The 19363-nt window shown below is 35.8% G+C and overlaps 3 protein-coding genes and 1 long non-coding RNA gene across 4 annotated transcripts; 2 read left to right on the top strand and 2 right to left on the bottom strand.

The window, feature by feature from the left end:
• Positions 1–1576: 1576 nt before the first annotated feature.
• Positions 1577–2477, bottom strand: LOC147536737 (protein neprosin-like). Its single transcript, XM_086642698.1, has 3 exons — positions 2379–2477; positions 2118–2264; positions 1577–1951 (listed from the first exon to the last, which is right to left on the bottom strand). Exons 1-3 carry the CDS (start codon positions 2475–2477, stop codon positions 1577–1579), a joined length of 621 nt encoding a protein of 206 aa, XP_086498824.1.
• Positions 2478–9084: 6607 nt separating this feature from the next.
• LOC147536736 (uncharacterized) lies at positions 9085–13164 on the bottom strand. Its single transcript, XM_086642697.1, has 5 exons — positions 13086–13164; positions 12492–12589; positions 10240–10326; positions 9218–9409; positions 9085–9150 (listed from the first exon to the last, which is right to left on the bottom strand). The coding sequence occupies exons 1-5, from the start codon at positions 13162–13164 to the stop codon at positions 9085–9087; spliced, it is 522 nt and encodes a 173-aa protein (XP_086498823.1).
• Positions 13165–13377: 213 nt separating this feature from the next.
• On the top strand, positions 13378–13885 carry LOC147536735 (uncharacterized). Its single transcript, XR_015225808.1, has 3 exons — positions 13378–13445; positions 13723–13767; positions 13846–13885. It is a non-coding gene; the product is annotated as an uncharacterized LOC147536735 (long non-coding RNA).
• Positions 13886–14987: 1102 nt separating this feature from the next.
• LOC147536734 (putative histone acetyltransferase HAC-like 1) lies at positions 14988–18306 on the top strand. Its single transcript, XM_086642696.1, has 5 exons — positions 14988–15007; positions 16769–16844; positions 16926–17081; positions 17192–17800; positions 17914–18306. The coding sequence occupies exons 1-5, from the start codon at positions 14988–14990 to the stop codon at positions 18304–18306; spliced, it is 1254 nt and encodes a 417-aa protein (XP_086498822.1).
• The last annotated feature ends 1057 nt before the right edge of the window (positions 18307–19363 follow it).

Genomic DNA, 19363 nt, shown 5'->3' with positions numbered 1-19363 from the left:
TTTTTCTACAAAAAAATGAATCCCAGTTAAAATGAAATTTTGTTTACCTTTTATCTTCTACAATTTGAGTTGCAACATTTCTTCTTCATAATGGGTTCATATTTGCAATATTGTAAACTTAGTTTGAATTTGCGTTTTGCAAATTGAGTTGGCACAAGTTTACCGCTGCAAAATGGATTGGCAAACTTCTGTCGAGTTTACAGTTGTAAACTTGGTCCGCAAACTCGTTTTTTATCTGCAAATTGGGTTTGTAAACTCTTGCAAACTTGATTTGCACCTGCAACATGGGTTTGTTTATGACCTAGGTTTTGATGGAAGATGGAGAGAGAGAACGGTGAAAAAGAAGAAGAAGATTCATAAAAGAATCGAAGAAGAAGATTCGTAGAAGGGTATTTTGGGAACCAAAAAATAGAAAATAATACTAACTACCTATATTGTTTTGGATTTTATGTATCATTACCATGATATTTTGGCAACTTGTAAATGATAGAAAAATATACTTGTTTTTTACTTATATGAAATCATTATTTTTGGTAGTCAATACGTGGACAACTAACTTTTTTATGTAGACAACTGAGCATGAGGTGGAAAAATACTACCTACTTTTAAAGGAGGACAACCGAAATCTCCTCTTAGTTTCTGTCTCTATTATCCCACTCTCCTCAATTTCGTCTTTCTTCTATCCGTTCTTCTCTCTAATGAGACCAATTCATATGTTTAACAATCAAAGTTAACCTAATACATTATGTTATCTTCTCCTTTCTCTATTCTTATATTTTACGCCAAGACCATGGAGATATTAATATGTTCTTTATCTACTTTCTCTCTCTCTAAAAAGGAAGGGAAGAAGAGATGGTGATGGTGGATGATTCCACAGACCTTCAAGTTGCTAAGAAATGGTGATATCCAAATGAATTTCGGGGGTGATTATTTATTCATATTGAGCTCGAAGTAATAGAAGATAAAGCAAAAAAAAACCTAAAATTAAGTCTGAGATCTTGAACATTTGATCACATTTGACAAAAGAAACCCTAAAGTTGAAAACTTCGTCAAATATCTTTCAAAACTAAGGAATTTCATTAGATGATTCACATAAGAAACCCTAACAAATTAAGTAAAAAATTATTAAACCACCAAGACAATTTAATTGACCAAAAAGATCATTCTTCCGTAGAAAAATTAATCATTTCCAGGTTCAAAATTTTGACTGGTTATGGTCGAATCCGAGAAGCCCAATGAAATTTCTTTTGTCCCCTTAGAAATACGTAATTAGTTTTAGGTTACCCAAAATTTTTGTCCATATAAGAATTTTGTTTGTCCATATATTAACAATTCTTTTTTATCCAAACGACCATTTTCCAGTAAGTAAATGCAAGTGATTTCCCTTTCAACAAAAAAAAAAATGCGAGTGATTTCATCAAAAAATAAAAAAAGAAATGCAAGTGTTTGTCATATTATTAACATGAGATGAACAATTGTTAATTAAGAAATTAAATTCAAAGAATAAATTTCCAATTATGAAGAAACTTATAGCATAATAGTATTATAAATATAAGTTCATCAGTAATTAGGCAGCTTATATAGTTGGACATACACCACCAGGTCCTCCAAATTCCATGTTGTGACCCTTGTCGCTTTCATACCCAAAATAATATACTCCATAAAAGAGAGGAGTACAATCAACGGTTACTTTCATATTAGACCTTTCAGGGTCTTTCTGTACATGTTGACCATCAAACAACTTCATATTGACAAAAAAACATGACTGGAATGTCATAGTTGGGAAATTCCCACTTCCTATTGGTGGGGATACACCACTGTGGGATACCAATCCTTTCCCTCCCCAAAAAATATACCGAGCACCATTGTTCATTGTTGGAACTATTAAATTTGGCCAGTACCCCACAGCCACAGTTCCCAAGATCAACCACCAATTCTTTGTTTCTTTGTCCTGCAATCACATTTTTATTTTAACCAAAAAAAACACAAGTGTCAACAAACAATATTTCTAAACATATATAAATTCCATTTACACTATAAGAAAAATATAATTGAAGTGGGAAAATAATAAAAATGTAAACCATCAAAAGCATAATCTTTTGCAGTAATTAAATCACCTGGTAGATGTAATCTTTAATGACATATTTCTTTCCGCCACGAACAGACACTTTAGGAATAGTCGCATCCGGAGTCAAGGCTCTATCAACTTGAACAAAACCTGGGCAAAGAGTATTATAGCAACCTGTTGTTCGACCACCATCAGCCTGCCGAGATTTAGACTCATTAGACATAATTAAGAGGGGTTATTAATGCTTAATGGGTAAGACAAGTGCTACAACTATCGAAAATTATTAAGTAGACTGAAAATAAGGACACACTGTGTAATTTTTAACTGAAAATGATGTTTTTTTTTCTTTTTCATTAGCAGATCCATCTTCCCCTTCATAATCATCATCTTCTTCTTCACCACTCACCATCACCAACACCTGCTATCCCACCAGCAACTACTGGTCTGCCACCACATTCTCCTTATACAAAAATGTTAGATGTACTTACCGTCCAATAGGCAAAACCTCGAGTGAACCCATTACCATAGAGAGCGGGATTTACCTGGAACAGTTAATAAAGAAACCATATGAGTCTTACAAATATGCTTATGTTTTTGGTGCATTTAGTTATAGAGCTTGATAAAAGACATAATAGGACCATTGGAATGACGGCTTTTACAAGAGTAAGAATCTTTGTTAACTTCTACCAATTAGATTACTATATAGGAGAAATAGTTTTGCTCTCGGGCGGAGTTCTTTTTTGTTCCGGCAGTTAGCCACCATTTTGGGTGGAGAATCGGTTATTTTAGTAGTTATTGATTACTTTTTCAGTTTGAATTTTAAAATCAGGCGGTTATTGGGAGTTATTCTCTCTAATTGCTGTCTATATTCTCGAATTTAGGTTGTCTTCAACCTATAATTCCAACACCAGTCGCTCTTTAAGAGATCAGTCATAGTATTCTGTTTTGTGTTACTATTCATCATTTCTCGTTTAAGATGGGAGAACCAAGTGCAACATTCCTGGAACAATTCGCAGCCTTGACTACCGATGACCAGCCTCCGATCACGGTCGATGGGGAAGACATGCAATCCCAGGCAACAGATATTGAAAAGCAAGGAGTAGTTTGGTTTCAAAGTACTAAACTGGTTGATATTCTTCAAGCTTTATCTCGTCTATCTCGGGTCATACATGGACCTCACAAATTTCACTTGGCAGAAGTCAAAGATAATGTTTATCTCATCAAGTTTGCTACAGGCACTGAGTTAGACCTTGCAATGGAGAGTGCTCCTTGGGTCATACAAGACGAACTCATTGTCCTTAAAAGATGCCTCCCAGATGTTTTACCGGCAGACCAGAAGTTTGAATCTGCTTGGTTTTGGGTGCAAATGCACGGAATACCTCCTACTAGATTAACTTCGGAAACCGTTAATAGATTGGCTGCCCCCTTAGGGAATTATATCCCTACTACTATGGAAGAGGCTAAGAAATGGAGTCTGTTTGGACGAGTTCGAATAGAACTTAGTCTGACTAGCAAGTTTCCTGCTCTTGTTTATCTTAAACTCACTAATTATAAGATGGTGGCTGTCCAAATCCGTATTGAAAAGTTGCCTAGGTTTTGTATTTCATGTGGTTTTACAGGCCACACGATTAAATTTTGTCCTACTATGATGGCTTTTAGTGATCTTCTCAAACAAAATCTTTCGGAAGAACAAAGGGTAAAGGTATTAAAAGCCATGACACCGAACTATAGTGAGGAGTATAAGGTTCCCTATAATACTAGAAACAAATTAAAAGAAATAGACTCCTTCGGTCAAGAAAATGATGATTCTAGTGAATCTGGTCTTAATACTGATTTCTCGATAAATTCTAACTTTGGAGATTTATTGTCTAACTTATGCAAAACTAGAAAAAGGGGGATTGATTTGGCTTATGCAGCCACAGGATTGTACTCTAATAGATTGTACCAAGGGGAAAACTCACGCCCAGGAATTGCAGTAGTTTCAAACTCGACTGATGATTGTATGGAAACGGAAATGCAAATTTCTGAAGGACGTTCATTGAAGTACTATAAAAGAACTCCTCATCAAATCGTGTTAGACAAAGAAAGGGTGCCGGCAACCCAAATGCCGAATTCTCCATGAAGATCTTTGCGTGGAATTGTCGTGGGCTTGGGAACACCCCGATAAAGGAGACTTTGAAGCAGTTCCTGGGAGCCATTAAACCTTCATTGGTTTGTCTCTCTGAATCGAAGATTGTTAATTATATCCCTCTTGCTTGTTTTCAGCAGTTTAATCTTTCTCATTATATGTTTGTTCCCTCTCTTGGACGCAGTGGGGGTTTGATTCTCCACTGGTCAGACGATATTAATTTAGATATTCACTTTTCATCCCATAATTTGATCCATGACACTATTACTTCCTCTTTGGATGATATGTGGGACATTTTCTGCATTTATGGTCCCCCCCAATGTTCAACATAGGTCGACTTTTTGGAATAATTTACTGAGTCGTATTCGTAATACTAATAATCCTTATTGCTGGTCTGGGAGATCTTAATGCTCTCTGTAACCCAAATGAAAAATGGGGTGGCAATTCTAGCATCCCATTTATGAATAATTTTCAGCAATTTATTTATGATGCAAATTTGATTGACCTCGATTTTAATGGTCCGGCTTATACTTGGACCAATAATAAGGCTATGCACCATCTTACAAAGGAAAGATTGGACAGAGCCCTTTGCGACCCCAATTGGCTGATGAAATTTCCAGATGCAGGTATTTTCCATCTGCCTCGCTATAATAGCGATCATTCACCCATTCTCCTTAAACTCAGGGTTGAAGGACAACCAGTCAAAACTATAGCTAAATTCGAAATATTTTGGACTCGTCATGCTCACTATAATAATATATTTGCAGATAAATGGGAGATGTCGACGGGTACCTTCTTGGAAAAGACTAACCAAGTCAAAGACTCAATCCAAAAATGGAGCAAAAGAGCTTTTGGAGTCTTACAGAATCGATTAAGTAGTCTACAGAAACGACTCCAAAATATTCAATCAATCACTTCAACAGAAGATACGCTGAAAGTAGAAAGTAGATTACAGGAGGAAATCATTTTCTTGGAAGAGCTTATCCGTACCAAAGCAGAACAAAGAGCACGAACCAAATGGGTTCAAAATGGGGACAGAAATACCAAAGCCTTTCATGTGGCAATGTCAACCAGGCGACAAAAGAATAAGATTCATCAGATTACCCTTGCAAATGGTGAAATCTCAAGAGACATGGACAAAATTTCAGAGGAATTCATTCAGTATTTTCAGAATTTATTTAGGGCAGAACCAGTTGGGACCCCACCCACCGAAGTTATAAATAACTATAAGGTTTTTTCTGCTGAACAACTGACCAATATCTCTAGGATTCCGTCTTCTGAGGAAATAAAGGCAGTGGTTATGGAGATGGGCTCTATTAAAAGTCCTGGTCCAGATGGGTTACCAGGCTATTTCTTTCAACATCATTGGGATACGATAGGGACAGAACTCATTCAATATATCCAACAGACATTTGCTTCAGGTATGATTGACCCTCAGTTGAATTTTACTACCATTGCCCTTATCCCTAAGATTAGAAACCGAGTTCAGCCTCGGAGTTCAGACCTATCTCCTTATGTAATTCGGTGTATAAATTCATCACAAAATTGATAGCCAACAGAATCCGACCTTACTTAGAAGATAGTATTATGTGGACTCAAAATGCTTTTGTTCCCTCGCGCCAAATAATTGATAATATTATTGTGACTAAGGAACTCTTGCATTCTATGAATTCATCTAAAGCTAAAAAAGGCCATTTTTCCCTTAAAATGGATATGGCCAAAGCTTATGATAGGGTTAATTGGGATTTCCTCGAAATTGTTCTTAAAGCGACTGGCCTTGAAGGCCGTATCCTTCATTTAATCATGTCGTGTATTACTACCGCTAGATTTAGCATTCAGCTTAATGGGACCACAGTTGGAGACTTCAAGGCCACTAGAGGCCTCAGACAGGGCTGTCCTTTATCGCCCTATCTGTTTATCCTATCCTCACAGTCTCTCTCACTCCTTTTCAATTATTATGAGAATCAAGGTACATTTACAGGATTTAAGATCAATGCAGCAGCTCCTAGTGTTACTCATCTATTGTTTGCTGATGATCTCATAATTTTTGGCAAAGCTAATCAGGAAAACTTAAATACAGTAATACATATCATGAATCACTATAGCCACTTCTCCGGACAGAAGGTAAACTTCTTTAAATCTTCTCTCTATTTTAGTAGAGGTGTTCCCCAGCATATTGCTGATACTTTTGTCCATCACCTGAATGCTCCTTTAATGCTTGATAAAGAAAAGTATCTAGGAGCACTCATTCTCAAGAAGGAAAACAGAATAGATAGCCACAATTGGTTAGTTGATAAGTTTAAACCGAGTCTATGAGGGTGGAAACAAAAGTTCATAACCCAAGCTGGCAGAACTACATTAATAAAATCAATTCTAGCATCATACTGTACTTATGCTACTAGCTTTCAAATTATGCCTGTAGGTATCATTAACATGCTTGAGAAAATTGAGAGATGCTTTTGGTGGGGGCATCAATTGGATGAAAACAAGTTACATTTTGTTAACTGGGACATCATATGTAGCCCTAAACATAAAGGAGGGCTTGGTATTAGGTCGATTAAAGAGGCTAATCTTTCTCTCATTGCTAAACTGGTTTGGAAGTTTCTAACCAAACCAGAGGACATTTGGGTTCAATTATTAAAAGCTAAGTATCTTAAGGATACTAACTTTTGGAGTACCAACTGTAAACAAGGTAGTTCCCATATTTGGCATAGTTTTCATCAAATTAAGAACCTCATGGAAGGTAACTTACTGTGGCAGATAAGTAATGGACATAGGATTGATATTAGGTCTGACCCTTGGATCCCTTCAACTCCTAATCATATGCTTACTTTTATTAATAACTTGCCTAACAATTTCATTACAGTTTCTGACCTAATTGAGCAGGAAACAGGGAGGTGGAATTCAAATGTCATAACAGAGTATTTCAATCAAGAGGATGCCAACACAATTCGAGAGATTCCAATTCATGTCAATAATATGGCAGATAAACTAATATGGTGTCCTGCTTCTAATGGTAAATTCTCTAGTAAATCATTCTATACCCACATCAAAGAAAACCCAACAATAAGAGAGCAAGCATATCACTTTCCATGGAGACATTTTTGGAAGAAGAAGCAAATGATTCCTAAAACTCATAACTTTATTTGGAAATTAGTTCATGAAGGATTACCTCTATTATCCAACATAGGTAAGAGAGTCCCTCATATAGATCAGGAGTGTATGCTCTGTTCAACAGGAGAGATGGAATCAACTAATCACTTATTTGCAGAATGTGGTGTTTTCCACCGACTGATAAACTATGCAGGTATAGAGGAGCTGCCATTTATAAAAGAAGACCCAATCAAAACTATGGCTCATATTCTAACTAATACAAATATTTCGGAAGAGAGTTGGTATAAAGTAACTTATCTCTACTGGGAATGGTGGAAAGTGCGAAACAACCTCCATTTTCAGAATCAAAACCCTAATCTGGAACGATGTTGGTGGAGCGTGAAGGAATCCCTCAGGTATATATCATTATCCTCTTCTGATTTGAATAATAACCCCTCATCGCAGGTTAACTGGATACCCCCTAAAGAAGGTATGATTAAGATCAACTTTGATGGATCATTTAAAGAGACAGAAGCTTCTTGCGCTGCAATAGCCAGAAACGATAAAGGAGAAATATTAGGTATAAGGAAGAAGCAGATTGAACCGGAGTCTCCATTGCATAGCAAGATCGCCGCTCTGGAAGAGGCGATAACCCTAGCTGAAGAATTGAGAAACACACCTCTTATAATTGAGGGAGACGCTATGGTTTTGTTGGAATGGATGAGAGCCGTTGATCCCGATATACCGTGGCGATTATCACACCGAATCAACGGTCTCCGTAAGAAGGCGCATGACGGACAGCTGGATCTTCTCTACTGCCCACGTGACTCTAATAGGGCAGCACATGATCTGGCTCAATCGGTCCTCCCTTCTAGAAACTAAAAATTAAAGATTTAGCCCTGGATGTTAATCAGATTACTAGGTAGTCCCTTGTTTTGTAATGTATTTGGTTTCGGCCTAACTTTGTAACCTTATATTATTTATGTTATTGGCTTTCAAAAAAAAAAAAACAAAAAAAAAAAAAAAATCTTTGTTAAGTGAGTGCCTTTAGAAATGCGGTGCCTATAGCTAAAAATTGATTGCCTTGTCCAGCCTGGCTTATGACGTGTAAGTCTGTCAGAGTTAGTCATGATGTTTATTATTTTTACAGGCAACTAAGTTCTTAACTCCATAACATTTTTTTTTTATCTCGCTAGAGTGGAAGCTATTAATGTAGCAACCCAAGTGCTTAGTTCTTATAAGGGGGGATCTATAAACAGAGAATTCTTTCCGGACCACCATTTGACCATTTCTAATATGACACTAGAGCGAGTTTAGATCGGTCTTCATTAATGACTTCTTTTCTCTTCCTCGCCTCATTCCCTTTGTTTAATCATGTGCGCTATTAGTACAACACATTAAGAGCTCTATCGGTAAGTTTACTAGAGATAATCATCCCATAGTGCAGTTGGTTCCCTGGGATTACAAAATTAAATAAATTTAGTTGGAACAAACTCTAAATGTAGCCATGTAGGTCCTGTGATAGACAATCTATATCCTATCACTTTGAACCTTCAATCACAAAACATGAAGCATGGTGCTTTTGTTACTAGTAACACGTCAACATCCTCCGATCCTCATCTCTATGGATCAAAGGTTGGATCATATTTTTCATTCTATTCTCATTCTTTGACATAGTATGAGATTTCAATCTCAGTTGAAGAATGATTCATTATGTGGATCGTTTAGTTGGACCATTAGGTGGTAGCACACTAAATTTTTTTTGAATTGAACTTCTTCTCCTTCTTATTGAAGTTTAAATCATGCCAAAGAATGTTTGGCCTTCACTTTGATATGCCACTCCTGCTGTCTGAGCAAGTAACTGAGAAATTATTGAACTTTCAATAATTATAAAGAAATAACAAACTAATTTATATACTTCCACAAACCTTTAAATCGTCCTTATACAAGGGTGATAAAGATCTTGTTCTGATTGGATCACTTTTTCGCGTTCTACGTATTGGAACTGTTCCTTCTGGACATCCTTTTTTTAGTGGACTCCTTAAAATTGATATAGTACTTTTTTGTGGTGTCCACAAACTCTTATTGTCTACCATTTTAGGTAAATGAGTTGGTTTCATCTACAAACACATAGTTAGAGAAAAAAAAATGTTTGTATCAAATAATGTGATATCAATTGGAATCACCTCTTTAATTAAAGAATGAAGTTTGAGTCCGATAAAAGTTAGAATACGAATCATAACTGCCAAATGATATGTTAGGGTCCCTCCTTATAATTAAAGGACTCCTAGTTGGAATAGGATTTCCCTTATTCTTTGTTTGGGGAAAAAATAGAAACTTCTATTTTTTCAAGCCTAAAAAGGAATTCCTATTTCTATTGGTAAACCTCCTTATTTATTATTATAAATAGGGAATGAAAGGGAAAAGATTATACACAACAACTTCCAGAACAAAAAGAAGTCAGAGAAAGAGAGATTTCTGAAGTGGTTCTTTCAAGAGAAATTGAAAGAGCAGAATATTGGTTTGAAGAAAAGAAGATTATTAATCTTGTGAAGCAATTTAGTTTGTGGTTATCTTCTTCAACCTTTAGTAATCTAGGATTTGTTCAAATCCTAAGGAGTAAGAGATTTTATTTCTTTGTTTCTTTGTTCAGTTTATCCACCATAGGTTTGGTGAAGAGTTGTCCAAGAGTGTTTCTACACATCTTGAAGAATTGTGTAACCCATTATTTAATTATAGTGGAAGATTTCTGGACTAGGTCCCGTGGTTTTTTACCTTCTAGTTTGGAGGGGTTTTTTGCCACGTTAAATAATCTTGGTGTCTTTACTTTTACTTTCGCATCGCTTATCTTCATATTCCTGAACAAGTTAATTAGGTTATTTTTCCTAACATGATAGACCCATTAAATACAAATTTTTTTTTTTTTGAAAGATGAGTGTAACAAATAAACCTGAATGGTGTGATTCATAAGCAAAAGATGATCAAAAGCAGGTTGCTTATAGATGTCGACACAGTCGAATGTATCTCCCCATTTGGTCTTCATTTACATAAGAAACAACAATTATTAGTTTGATTATATCAAATCATCAATCAAATCGATTTTTGATGATTATGGGCGTTCGATTAGTTTCTCTCCTGAGAAGGATTAGGTTGGATCAGCTAAGGTTGTGAGGGCAGTACCAAAGGTGGAGGCACAACAAGATGTGATTAATGATTCGATTAATACGACTAATGCGACGAACGTTTTGAATCGATCTGCTTGGGAATTAACCAAACAAGATGAACCCGATGATATTCAAGAAGAAGTTCACGACGAAAATAATAATCTTTCATTCTCGGTGAAAGAAAAAGCGAATTATGTCGAGATCATTGCTATTAATCACGGAAGCCGAACTACTCCGTCTTCTGTTGCTTTCACTGATTTCGAGCTTTTGATCGAAGATACAACCATGAACCAGGTCGCCACGAACCCAATTAACATTGTTTCTGATGCCAGGCGTTTGATTGGAAGGAGACTCGGTGATCCCATCTTTCCGGCTGATATCAAGCATTGGCCACTCACTACTAGTACTACTGTTGGTGGTGAGAGATTCAAGTTACATAGCAAGTCATTGATGTTGAGCCACCCATCTGAATCGGGACGCCACACAATGTCAACGGAAGAGAAATTAAGCTTCATTGAAATCAATTTACCTTATCACCAACCCATCAAAGGCAAATTTTTCCCTTCTACCTTCACTTCAAACCCATCTTCCATCTGTGATCTCTCTTTCTTCATAACTACCATAAAACATGAAAACCCATGGCTAGAATTCCTTCTTCACTCATCTAGAGTTGTTCTACTTAGAGGGTTTCCTGCAAATACTGCTTCAGATTTCCATGAAGTTGATGAAACTTTTGGTTATGAAGAATTTCCTCGTGTTGATGAAGCTGCTTTTATGAAAAATAGTTGGCATGAACTTCTGCCACTTATATTTCGTTGTGTTCCTTCTGATAATCCGAGTCTACAGGAATCAAGGCCTCTGGCAATTGGGTTTGTGATTGCTCTTGCTACGACAAGCGTACGAGCACCAAACGTGATGAGGAAATTTCCTCCAGTTATCAGCAGGTTGTTTGCTATATTAACAAAGCTGTTACTTGATATGGAGGATGACTTTTTTGGGAATCTGACTTTGCTGTGGAGAATTACTTCTTGGCTTTTCATCCTTATGGAGGGATTCAAATCTCTTTCTCACGTTGTCTTCATAGGAGCTACGACTCGACCAAAAGGCATTGACCAGACTTCAAGATTCCGATGGTTTGATAAGGAAATTGACATTGGTTTGCCAGATGAAGTTGGACGCGTCGATGTTTTTCGCATACATACAACGAACATAAAGCTTGCTGCCAATGTTGACCTGGACAAGGTCACAACAGTAATTTATTGTTGATACTCCATAACGGTTAAATTTTTGACAAAGAAGCATCTCGTCATTGAATCCTTCGACATCACACTCCAAGATGATGGAAGATGTAGAAATTTATTGGACGTTTATTCCCTACTATCGGTTTGGCGAAATACTCCACGTCCTAGGTTTCAGTTTACAGTTAGTGAGTTGGTCCCTTTCTCTATCCTTCGGATTTCACACACTGTTCCTGCAAAGTGGGAATTACGAATCGCCATGACGGGTTCATCGTATGCGGGTGCGTCAAATCATTTTCTTCTTCGAAACGGTTCGGGACGAACCTTCTGGGGAACGGGGAGCTGATGCAGGCGCATCTAAGACGACCCCACAAGGCCACACGACCATGGCCTAGTCGGCCAAAGATTAGCAGTAAGAGTCCTTTTAAGTATGATTCATAATGAATCTAGGTTTAGGAAGTTTCATTATTTCAGTATCTTTATTATTTAGGAAAGTCCAGTTTGTGTCTATCTAGGAAAGTTTAGTAATCTATAAAAGGAGGTTCAGTCTTTGTTTATGATTCATATTGAAGAGAAAATCCCCTTGAGTTTAATAAAGTTTTCAGTTTTAGAGTTATTTAATCTTTCTTTCATCGTTCTTCGCTTTACTTTTATTGTTTACTTTTAATTCCGCTGCGTCTACATCAATATCTCCCCATTTGGTCTTCATTTACATAAGAAACAACAATTATTAGTTTGATTATATATATATATATACACACATTATGGAGTGTTTTAAAGAAGGAGAGAATGAAGATTACCCGAATTGTTCTGACATGAGGTTTATTCAAAATTTGGCGTTGCCGATCAAATTCTTTTTGTTCATCATCTTGTTCAAATAATGAACTATTTCTAACACCTAGAAATATTACAAGATTAGTACTCAAAACTAAAACTACTAATGACCATAGTAGGAGCGACTTGGAATCTGCAATTGAAGCTATAATGTTGTTCACCTTGTAACAAAAACAAATTAAGATCATATTGAAAACCATTAGCAGACTTATATCATAAAATTTAAGCTCATTTGGTATGAAATAAAAATTTGAATTGTTCAAATCAACAATTTCCTTAATCTCTAATATTTTAACAATGCTATTTTAATATAATTTTCTTTCTAAAAGGTAGACAAATAAGATTTTCGATATTTCGTAGTATATTTAGATTTATCTTGATGCAATCGGTTATAGATTAAATGCATATTCCGTCTTATTCAAAATTCATTATGAAAAATAAGGGGAGTTCTATAGACGTTCAATGTTATTGCTATTGGCGCTTCATGCAACCTTATTTTATGCCGGAAGGGTTTAGGAGAAAAAGGTGTCTGTAGAATAAAAGTAGGGCGCCTATAGAACCTCCTTCATGGTTGATATCCACACCTGGATTGGGCCCACTCTGACCTGGTACGTGAAGCATTTGTGTAAAACTCTGCATTTAAATGGATGGGTATAAAATGAAAATGTGGGTGGGTATAAAATAAGTGAAATAACAGAAGCTCTTTTAATTGAGTTGACCGTTAGGAATCACCTTTACCAAAATCAAACTTAGCCGTTGGTCATAGTTATAACGGCTATTTCCGTTTTTGTGTTTAATCAGGGGAGTAAGTACTCTTCTTCTATCTGAAAAAGCTCTATATATCATCCGTTGCTTCAGTCTTTCTTTCTCACTCTAAAACATTTCTTCCTCGTTTTCTCTCTCCTTTGAGATCTATCTAGGCAAGTATTCTTCTTTCAGATTTCTTTCTCATTATTCTAGGGTTTCTTAATCTCATTCTTCTTCTACTTCTTCTACTTCTTCTTTCATTATTCTTTAATTTTTCCTTTTTTATATAAACTGTCAATCTAGGATTGAAATCATTTCTTCGTCTGTAGTCATTTCTAATTGTTAAGAACTTCTTCTTAACAATTAGAGTTTAACTCTGATTGTTAGTCATTTCTAAATTGAAATTAGCTGATCAAATTTTTCTCACTCTTTTCCCCCTTTTCTTTGCAGTTTGGGCTATTTGAAGATCCAATCAACCAACTCTAAAGCTTTAAGGTAATTGGACGACTGCAGAGCCTTTTCTTCTGAAAATTGAACTTATTTTTCTCACTCTTTTCCCCCTTTTCTTTGCAGTTTGGGCTATTTGAAGATCCAATCAACCAACTCTAAAGCTTTAAGGTAATTGGACGACTACAGAGCCTTCTCTCTCTCTCTCTCTCTCTCTCTCTCTCTATATATATATATATATATATATGTTGATTGGTTTAAGTGTATTAGTTGATCTCTTCCCTTCATTTTGTTAAGAATTACTAATCCATGGTTTTTCTTTCAGTTTAAAAGTTTAGCAAAATCAATCCCTGTTTTTATCTGATTCTCTTCAAATGAATCACCAATTTACAAGTTTTCTGAAATTCTATTCTTCTTGATCTCAAACCTTTACTTGTGATTTTAGATTTTCTTTCTTCATTCTATGGGATCTCACACTCTTTCTCTCTCTCTCTCTCTATTATTGTCTTCCTACAATTGATTTAGAAAAGCAATTGATTTTAAGGTTGTATAATAATTGAAGAGATTTTCATTTTGGGTTCAACCCCCTTCAATCTAAAGATAGATAGAGAGTCTGGTTTGAATTTTAGTTTGTGTGTTTCAATTGGATCATGACTTCCTCCTCCATTATAGATGTCCTGGATTATTATTCTCTTTTTCTTTAGAAGTCCACTTTCTTCTGGTTTGAACTTGCTGCCTCAGACTTTTTAGCTTGTGTTTGTACTTTTTAGCTTGGGTTTCATGATCTTTTGATTATTCATCAAAGTGAAACAATTTGAGACTACTAGTCCATCAAAAGTCAAAACTCACTTATTCTCCTGCTAAAGAAAAACAACAGAAACTAATTTATGTTTTTTTTATATGAATTTCAGTTCTTGTGGGCATTTATTTGATCATTGGACCTAATTTATGTTTTCTTATATGAATTTCAACAGAAACTAAAATGGACGTTAAAACACTCCAGAGGCACATCCAGGTACTTACCACTATGACTACCGTAAGTAACCTTTTCTGCACCGCCATCTTCGTCGGTTTAGCACTGACTGATCCCGCCCCACACAATCTCCAAGATGATGACATCTGCAACGTTGGGCTAGACATGGTGCGGAAATTGATTTTATACCAAATTATGGCATTCGGCTCATTTGTATCTTCGACCCTACTTGCTCAGACGATGGTTTCTCGGATTCACAGTCGTCTTAGTTGGGGAGAGGACCGAGTTCGCGAAAATGGCAACGGTTACAAATATGTAAGGATTACCATGTGTCTGTCTCTGGCGGGGTTACTACTAGGATCAGTTTTTGTTATACTAACACTATACTGTACTATTCAACTTAAATTAGGGTCAGTGTCATGTAAGAGTGCTACTACCTCTTTGGTGGCAGTATTATCTCTTGTTATATTTTTCCCCCCTGCTATTCTGTTTTATTGTATCCAACTTCTAGGTGAAATTATGTCTTGATTATCTAATATTATTATGTGTAATTTTAATTAGATGAATTTATTTTCTCTTGTCTTCCTTTTACTTTAGCCTCCCCTCAACATTAATTTTGACATGCATATTTTCTAAAGAGAGAAAGTTTTTATGTTCTCTATCTTTTTCTTGCTTTTATTTTCACAACAAATGAAATTTAATCCAATGAAGCTTAAAGACAAAAACCACAAATAGTAACTATATAACAAACAAACCTATAAATAGTAGGTAGATGATTTGAATTGGAATAAAAGCACCAAAACCCAAATAAATGCATCCTAAGTGTTTTTGGATGCTATCTCTCTATGGTCAATCTAAAACAGTTTTTATCTCTGCAAATTGAAGTCTTCCATACATTTTAGTGGGTTTTCTTTCTTTCTCTATAGGTTCTTGAATAATTAAATTTATGAGGCTCACATGTATGGAAACCCTAGAGGAGATGATTCTTAAGCATAAACACACAAGCCTAGTGGGTAACTAAAGTAATAGAAAAAACTCCCTGTGGTCTGACTTAATTACACTTTAGAAATCATCATTATTATAAAAGAAACAACAATTCCTATAACAAGGATGAAAAAAGTACAAAGTATGTAAAGAGCCCACAAGATTAAGAGTGTACATCAACATGTAAATAAGAAGACAAAGAAAGTGGAATTCCAACTAAGAAAAAGTTTCATATGTATATAATGTACTTGCTTGTTTGTGCATTGTCTTGTTTCTTATAAAAGGAGATCCCTAACAAAACAAATGTGTGAAAAGACAGTACTCATTTATAAAGTACATTTTATTCAAAGATATCATCATAGATAGTTCTTTTGATTTGGAGAAAACAAGTAACAAATGAGTATGTTTTCACTACTCATATATCAGTTTCGATATGGGGACGATAAAGATTTTCTACTGACTGGCTGTCCCACGATTGAATACAAAAAAAATGAACCTTATGATCATTAGAGCAGAGCTCATCTGAAATTTCAAGTCATTACCATATCAGATTTGATGATGAGTATATGATTTTCCACGCGCGACATTTTAATGGTGATGTCCTTTCATCCACCAAGAGGTACCAAATATAGGATCCAATGAGATCTACTAGATTTGCCTGCAAAAACAAATCACAAACTTGATAAGACAATTCAACCATATAGACGCCCGACAATCTCAACCAATAAACTAAGTTACTTAGATGAAAACTTTGATAAGTAGATCTCTTTTCGAATTTCTTAGATAAGTTGAGCTCATGTCATGATCTTATTTCTTCTCAACTACCTAAACATTCTCAACCTGCAATACGAAAAACCGAGAAGCGATCCTAATTATAAGTTCTTAACTTGTCAGCATTCACAATGCTTGCTAAGAAAAACACTTGGAAAATGATTAGATTATGTATTTAGTGAAGTACTGGATTAGTTCCTTCACGAATTTTTATACAAATCAATTACTGTTAAAAATTACATGGTATGACAAGAAGACACGATAAAATCTATCTTGAATCGAACATTGGATTTACCTTTCAGATATGTTTATTATTTTCAGGAGTAAATCAAAGGCAGAGAAGAAACAAGCAATGCTGCAACGGCGTATTCGAGAAATAAGGATGTGTGCCCGTTGTGTAATGTCGAGCCGTTGTGTAATGCCGAGAAGCTTTATTTCGAGGCACCATATTCCTCTTTGTGTGGTGTGTTTCAAGCAGAGGTCTAAGTATTTCACTTCATTCGAGGGAGATGCAACGTACGTTTTTTGTACCACATGTTATGAGAAAACAGAAGGTGAAGTTGTCGGAGTTGATGGACTTCGGATTCATAAAGCAAGGCTAGTCAAGCCGGAGTTTCGTATGGATAATGAAGAAGTAAGCAACTATTCCTTTCCTTACACGTTTTGTTTTACAAAAATAAATCCATGAAATGAACTCGTTTTTATGTTTGTGGGTGTCTAAGTGTCTTCTTTGTTTGCTTTCAGTGGGTCTATTGTGATAAATGTTGTAGTTGCCAACACCAGATATGTACTCTATTCAATAACAAAAAGAACATTGAAGAAGAAGCTGAGTACAATGGCCCGAAATGTGTTACCAAAGAGATAAAATACGGAGTACATACGCCCTTGAAAGAGAGTACAATTCCTGGGGCGAAGGATCTTCCAAGAACGAAGCTTAGTGACTTCTTAGAGAAAAGGCTCTCCAAACGTCTCAATCGTGAAAGAGAAGAGAGAGCACAGGCGTTGGAAAAGACGTTTGACGAGGTACCAGGAGCAGATGGTCTTGTTCTCAGAGTGGTTTCATCTGTAGACAAGACATTACAAGTAATACAAAACTTCCTCAATGTGTTTGTAGACGAAAAGTACCCGAAAGAATTTCCCTACCGCTCAAAGGTCATTTTGTTGTTTCAAAAGATCGACGGAGCTGTAGTGTGTTTGTTCGGAATGTTTGTTCAAGAATATGGGTCGAAATGTGCTTCTCCAAATCGTCGTTCTGTTTATATCTCGTACCTGGATTCCGTCAAATACTTCAGGCCAGAAGTGAAAACTTCTACAGGAGAAGCTCTTCGTTCCTTCGTTTGCCATGAGATAATGGTAAGTGACTTTGTCCGCTTATTTTGTTTTAGACCTTCATCGTTATGAAATTCGATAAAATCTTAAGAATGGGTTACTTATGTTAAATCATTTTACTCTGTTTATGTCATTAGGTTGGATATCTTGACTACTGCAAGAGCCGTGGTTTTCGAAGATGTTATATATGGTCGTGCCCACCTTCAAGAAAACAAAACTATCTTTTCTACTGTCATCCGGAGACACAGAAAAACCCCAAGGCTAGTCAATTACTCGAATGGTATAAAGAAATGTTAAGAAAAACAGCAAATGAAAAGATTGTTGATGGTGTCACCAACTTGTATGATCTCGTCTTCGTACCTCATGGTAAAGTTGAAGTAACAGCAGCTAATTTACCATACTTCGACGGTGATTATTGTCCGCGTATGGCTGGGGACGTGCTAAAAGATATACCAGCAAAAAACAAAACGAAACCACAAGGAAAACGAAGTAATATAATATATTTGAATTCTGCTCAAAACAGAGTCTAAGAAGATTTCCCTCACTGATGCTCTCCTAGTGAAAGAAGTACATCAAATCAGTATTCTTTTTTTTGTTTATTCATGTATACCGATTTCTTATGATTGTTTGATTCTTCTGCTATATATGATCGACTAATCTACTTATTCGACTATGTTTTTTGTTTTACAGCTTGGGAAATCTTTAGTCAAGAAGAAGGAAAACTTTGTTGTAGTGAATTTGAAGTCAGAAAGTATGCATTTGGATACCCAAGATGAAGATGACAATGACACTATCAAAAGCAAAATTTTCGACACCCTAGAGACCTTTCTGAAGTTCTGTGAAATAAACCATTATCAGTTTGACACACTTCGACGGGCAAAACATTCCTCAATGATGTTGTTGTACCATCTACGTAAACCAAACACGGATTCACACTAAGAAGTTGAGAAGAAATATATTTGAAATTGTAGATATTGTGTCGTATATTCCCTTGCAGATGATAGTAGTAGTGGTATAGGTGCCAACCTAGTTGGGATGTATTAGTGATTTTTTATCGGGCCATACGTTTACTTTTTTAGTTCAAGTAGTTACACTCTTGACTCTTTTCTTGTTTTTTTTGTTAAGAGTTACAAATATTATTAAGCTAATAAAGTGTCATTACAATAGAAAGAAACCATAAAATAAGGAATTCTGCTCCAAGTCTTCGATTTATTCTTCTTTCAGGCCCATTTAGCAAGCTTATCTGCCGGAGAGTTGAATCTACGATTAGTGTAACTGAATTTCACCATATGAATCTTACGTTTTACCTCCTGAATTTTCCGTATATGGATTCTAGACTGCCATTGAACTTCATGCTTGATATTCTGAATGTTATGTATGATATTTATTGATGTAGATTGTTGCGGAAGCGTAAAAGTAATGGAATCCACCATTGTTATAAACTAAACTAATGAAATAAAGCGGATAAAATAACGATTAAACGATAAATAAACGAAGAACAACTGAAATAATTAAAGAAGAAGATGCAATCAAGGAGATTTTGTATTTGATGATTTAATCAATACTTAACAAGACATACCGGACTTC

Source organism: Eschscholzia californica, unplaced genomic scaffold (assembly GCF_041429995.1).
Source record: "Eschscholzia californica isolate CP2 unplaced genomic scaffold, dmEscCali1.0.p SCAF_5, whole genome shotgun sequence".
NCBI lineage: Eukaryota > Viridiplantae > Streptophyta > Magnoliopsida > Ranunculales > Papaveraceae > Eschscholzia > Eschscholzia californica.
The sequence above is the reverse complement of the archived record's forward strand: the minus strand, read 5'-3'. Positions and strand labels throughout refer to the sequence as shown.

What these genes read in the sequence shown, in the direction of transcription:
- LOC147536737 (XM_086642698.1), bottom strand. Translation starts at nt 2,477, where the DNA reads ATGGTGAGTGGTGAAGAAGAAGATGATGATTATGAAGGGGAAGATGGA. An exon ending in TTTCAGTTAAAAATTACACA is followed by an intron (nt 2,265 to 2,378) that starts GTGTGTCCTTAT and finishes AAATCTCGGCAG; the next exon opens with GCTGATGGTGGTCGAACAAC. An exon ending in TTAAAGATTACATCTACCAG is followed by an intron (nt 1,952 to 2,117) that starts GTGATTTAATTA and finishes ATGTGATTGCAG; the next exon opens with GACAAAGAAACAAAGAATTG.
- LOC147536736 (XM_086642697.1), bottom strand. Translation starts at nt 13,164, where the DNA reads ATGCAGAGTTTTACACAAATGCTTCACGTACCAGGTCAGAGTGGGCCC. An exon ending in TTATGAATCACACCATTCAG is followed by an intron (nt 9,410 to 10,239) that starts GTTTATTTGTTA and finishes ATGTGTTTGTAG; the next exon opens with ATGAAACCAACTCATTTACC. An exon ending in TGTATAAGGACGATTTAAAG is followed by an intron (nt 9,151 to 9,217) that starts GTTTGTGGAAGT and finishes ATAATTTCTCAG; the next exon opens with TTACTTGCTCAGACAGCAGG.
- LOC147536734 (XM_086642696.1), top strand. Translation starts at nt 14,988, where the DNA reads ATGGCAACGGTTACAAATAT. An exon ending in ATGGCAACGGTTACAAATAT is followed by an intron (nt 15,008 to 16,768) that starts GTAAGGATTACC and finishes TATTATTTTCAG; the next exon opens with GAGTAAATCAAAGGCAGAGA. An exon ending in TTCGTATGGATAATGAAGAA is followed by an intron (nt 17,082 to 17,191) that starts GTAAGCAACTAT and finishes GTTTGCTTTCAG; the next exon opens with TGGGTCTATTGTGATAAATG.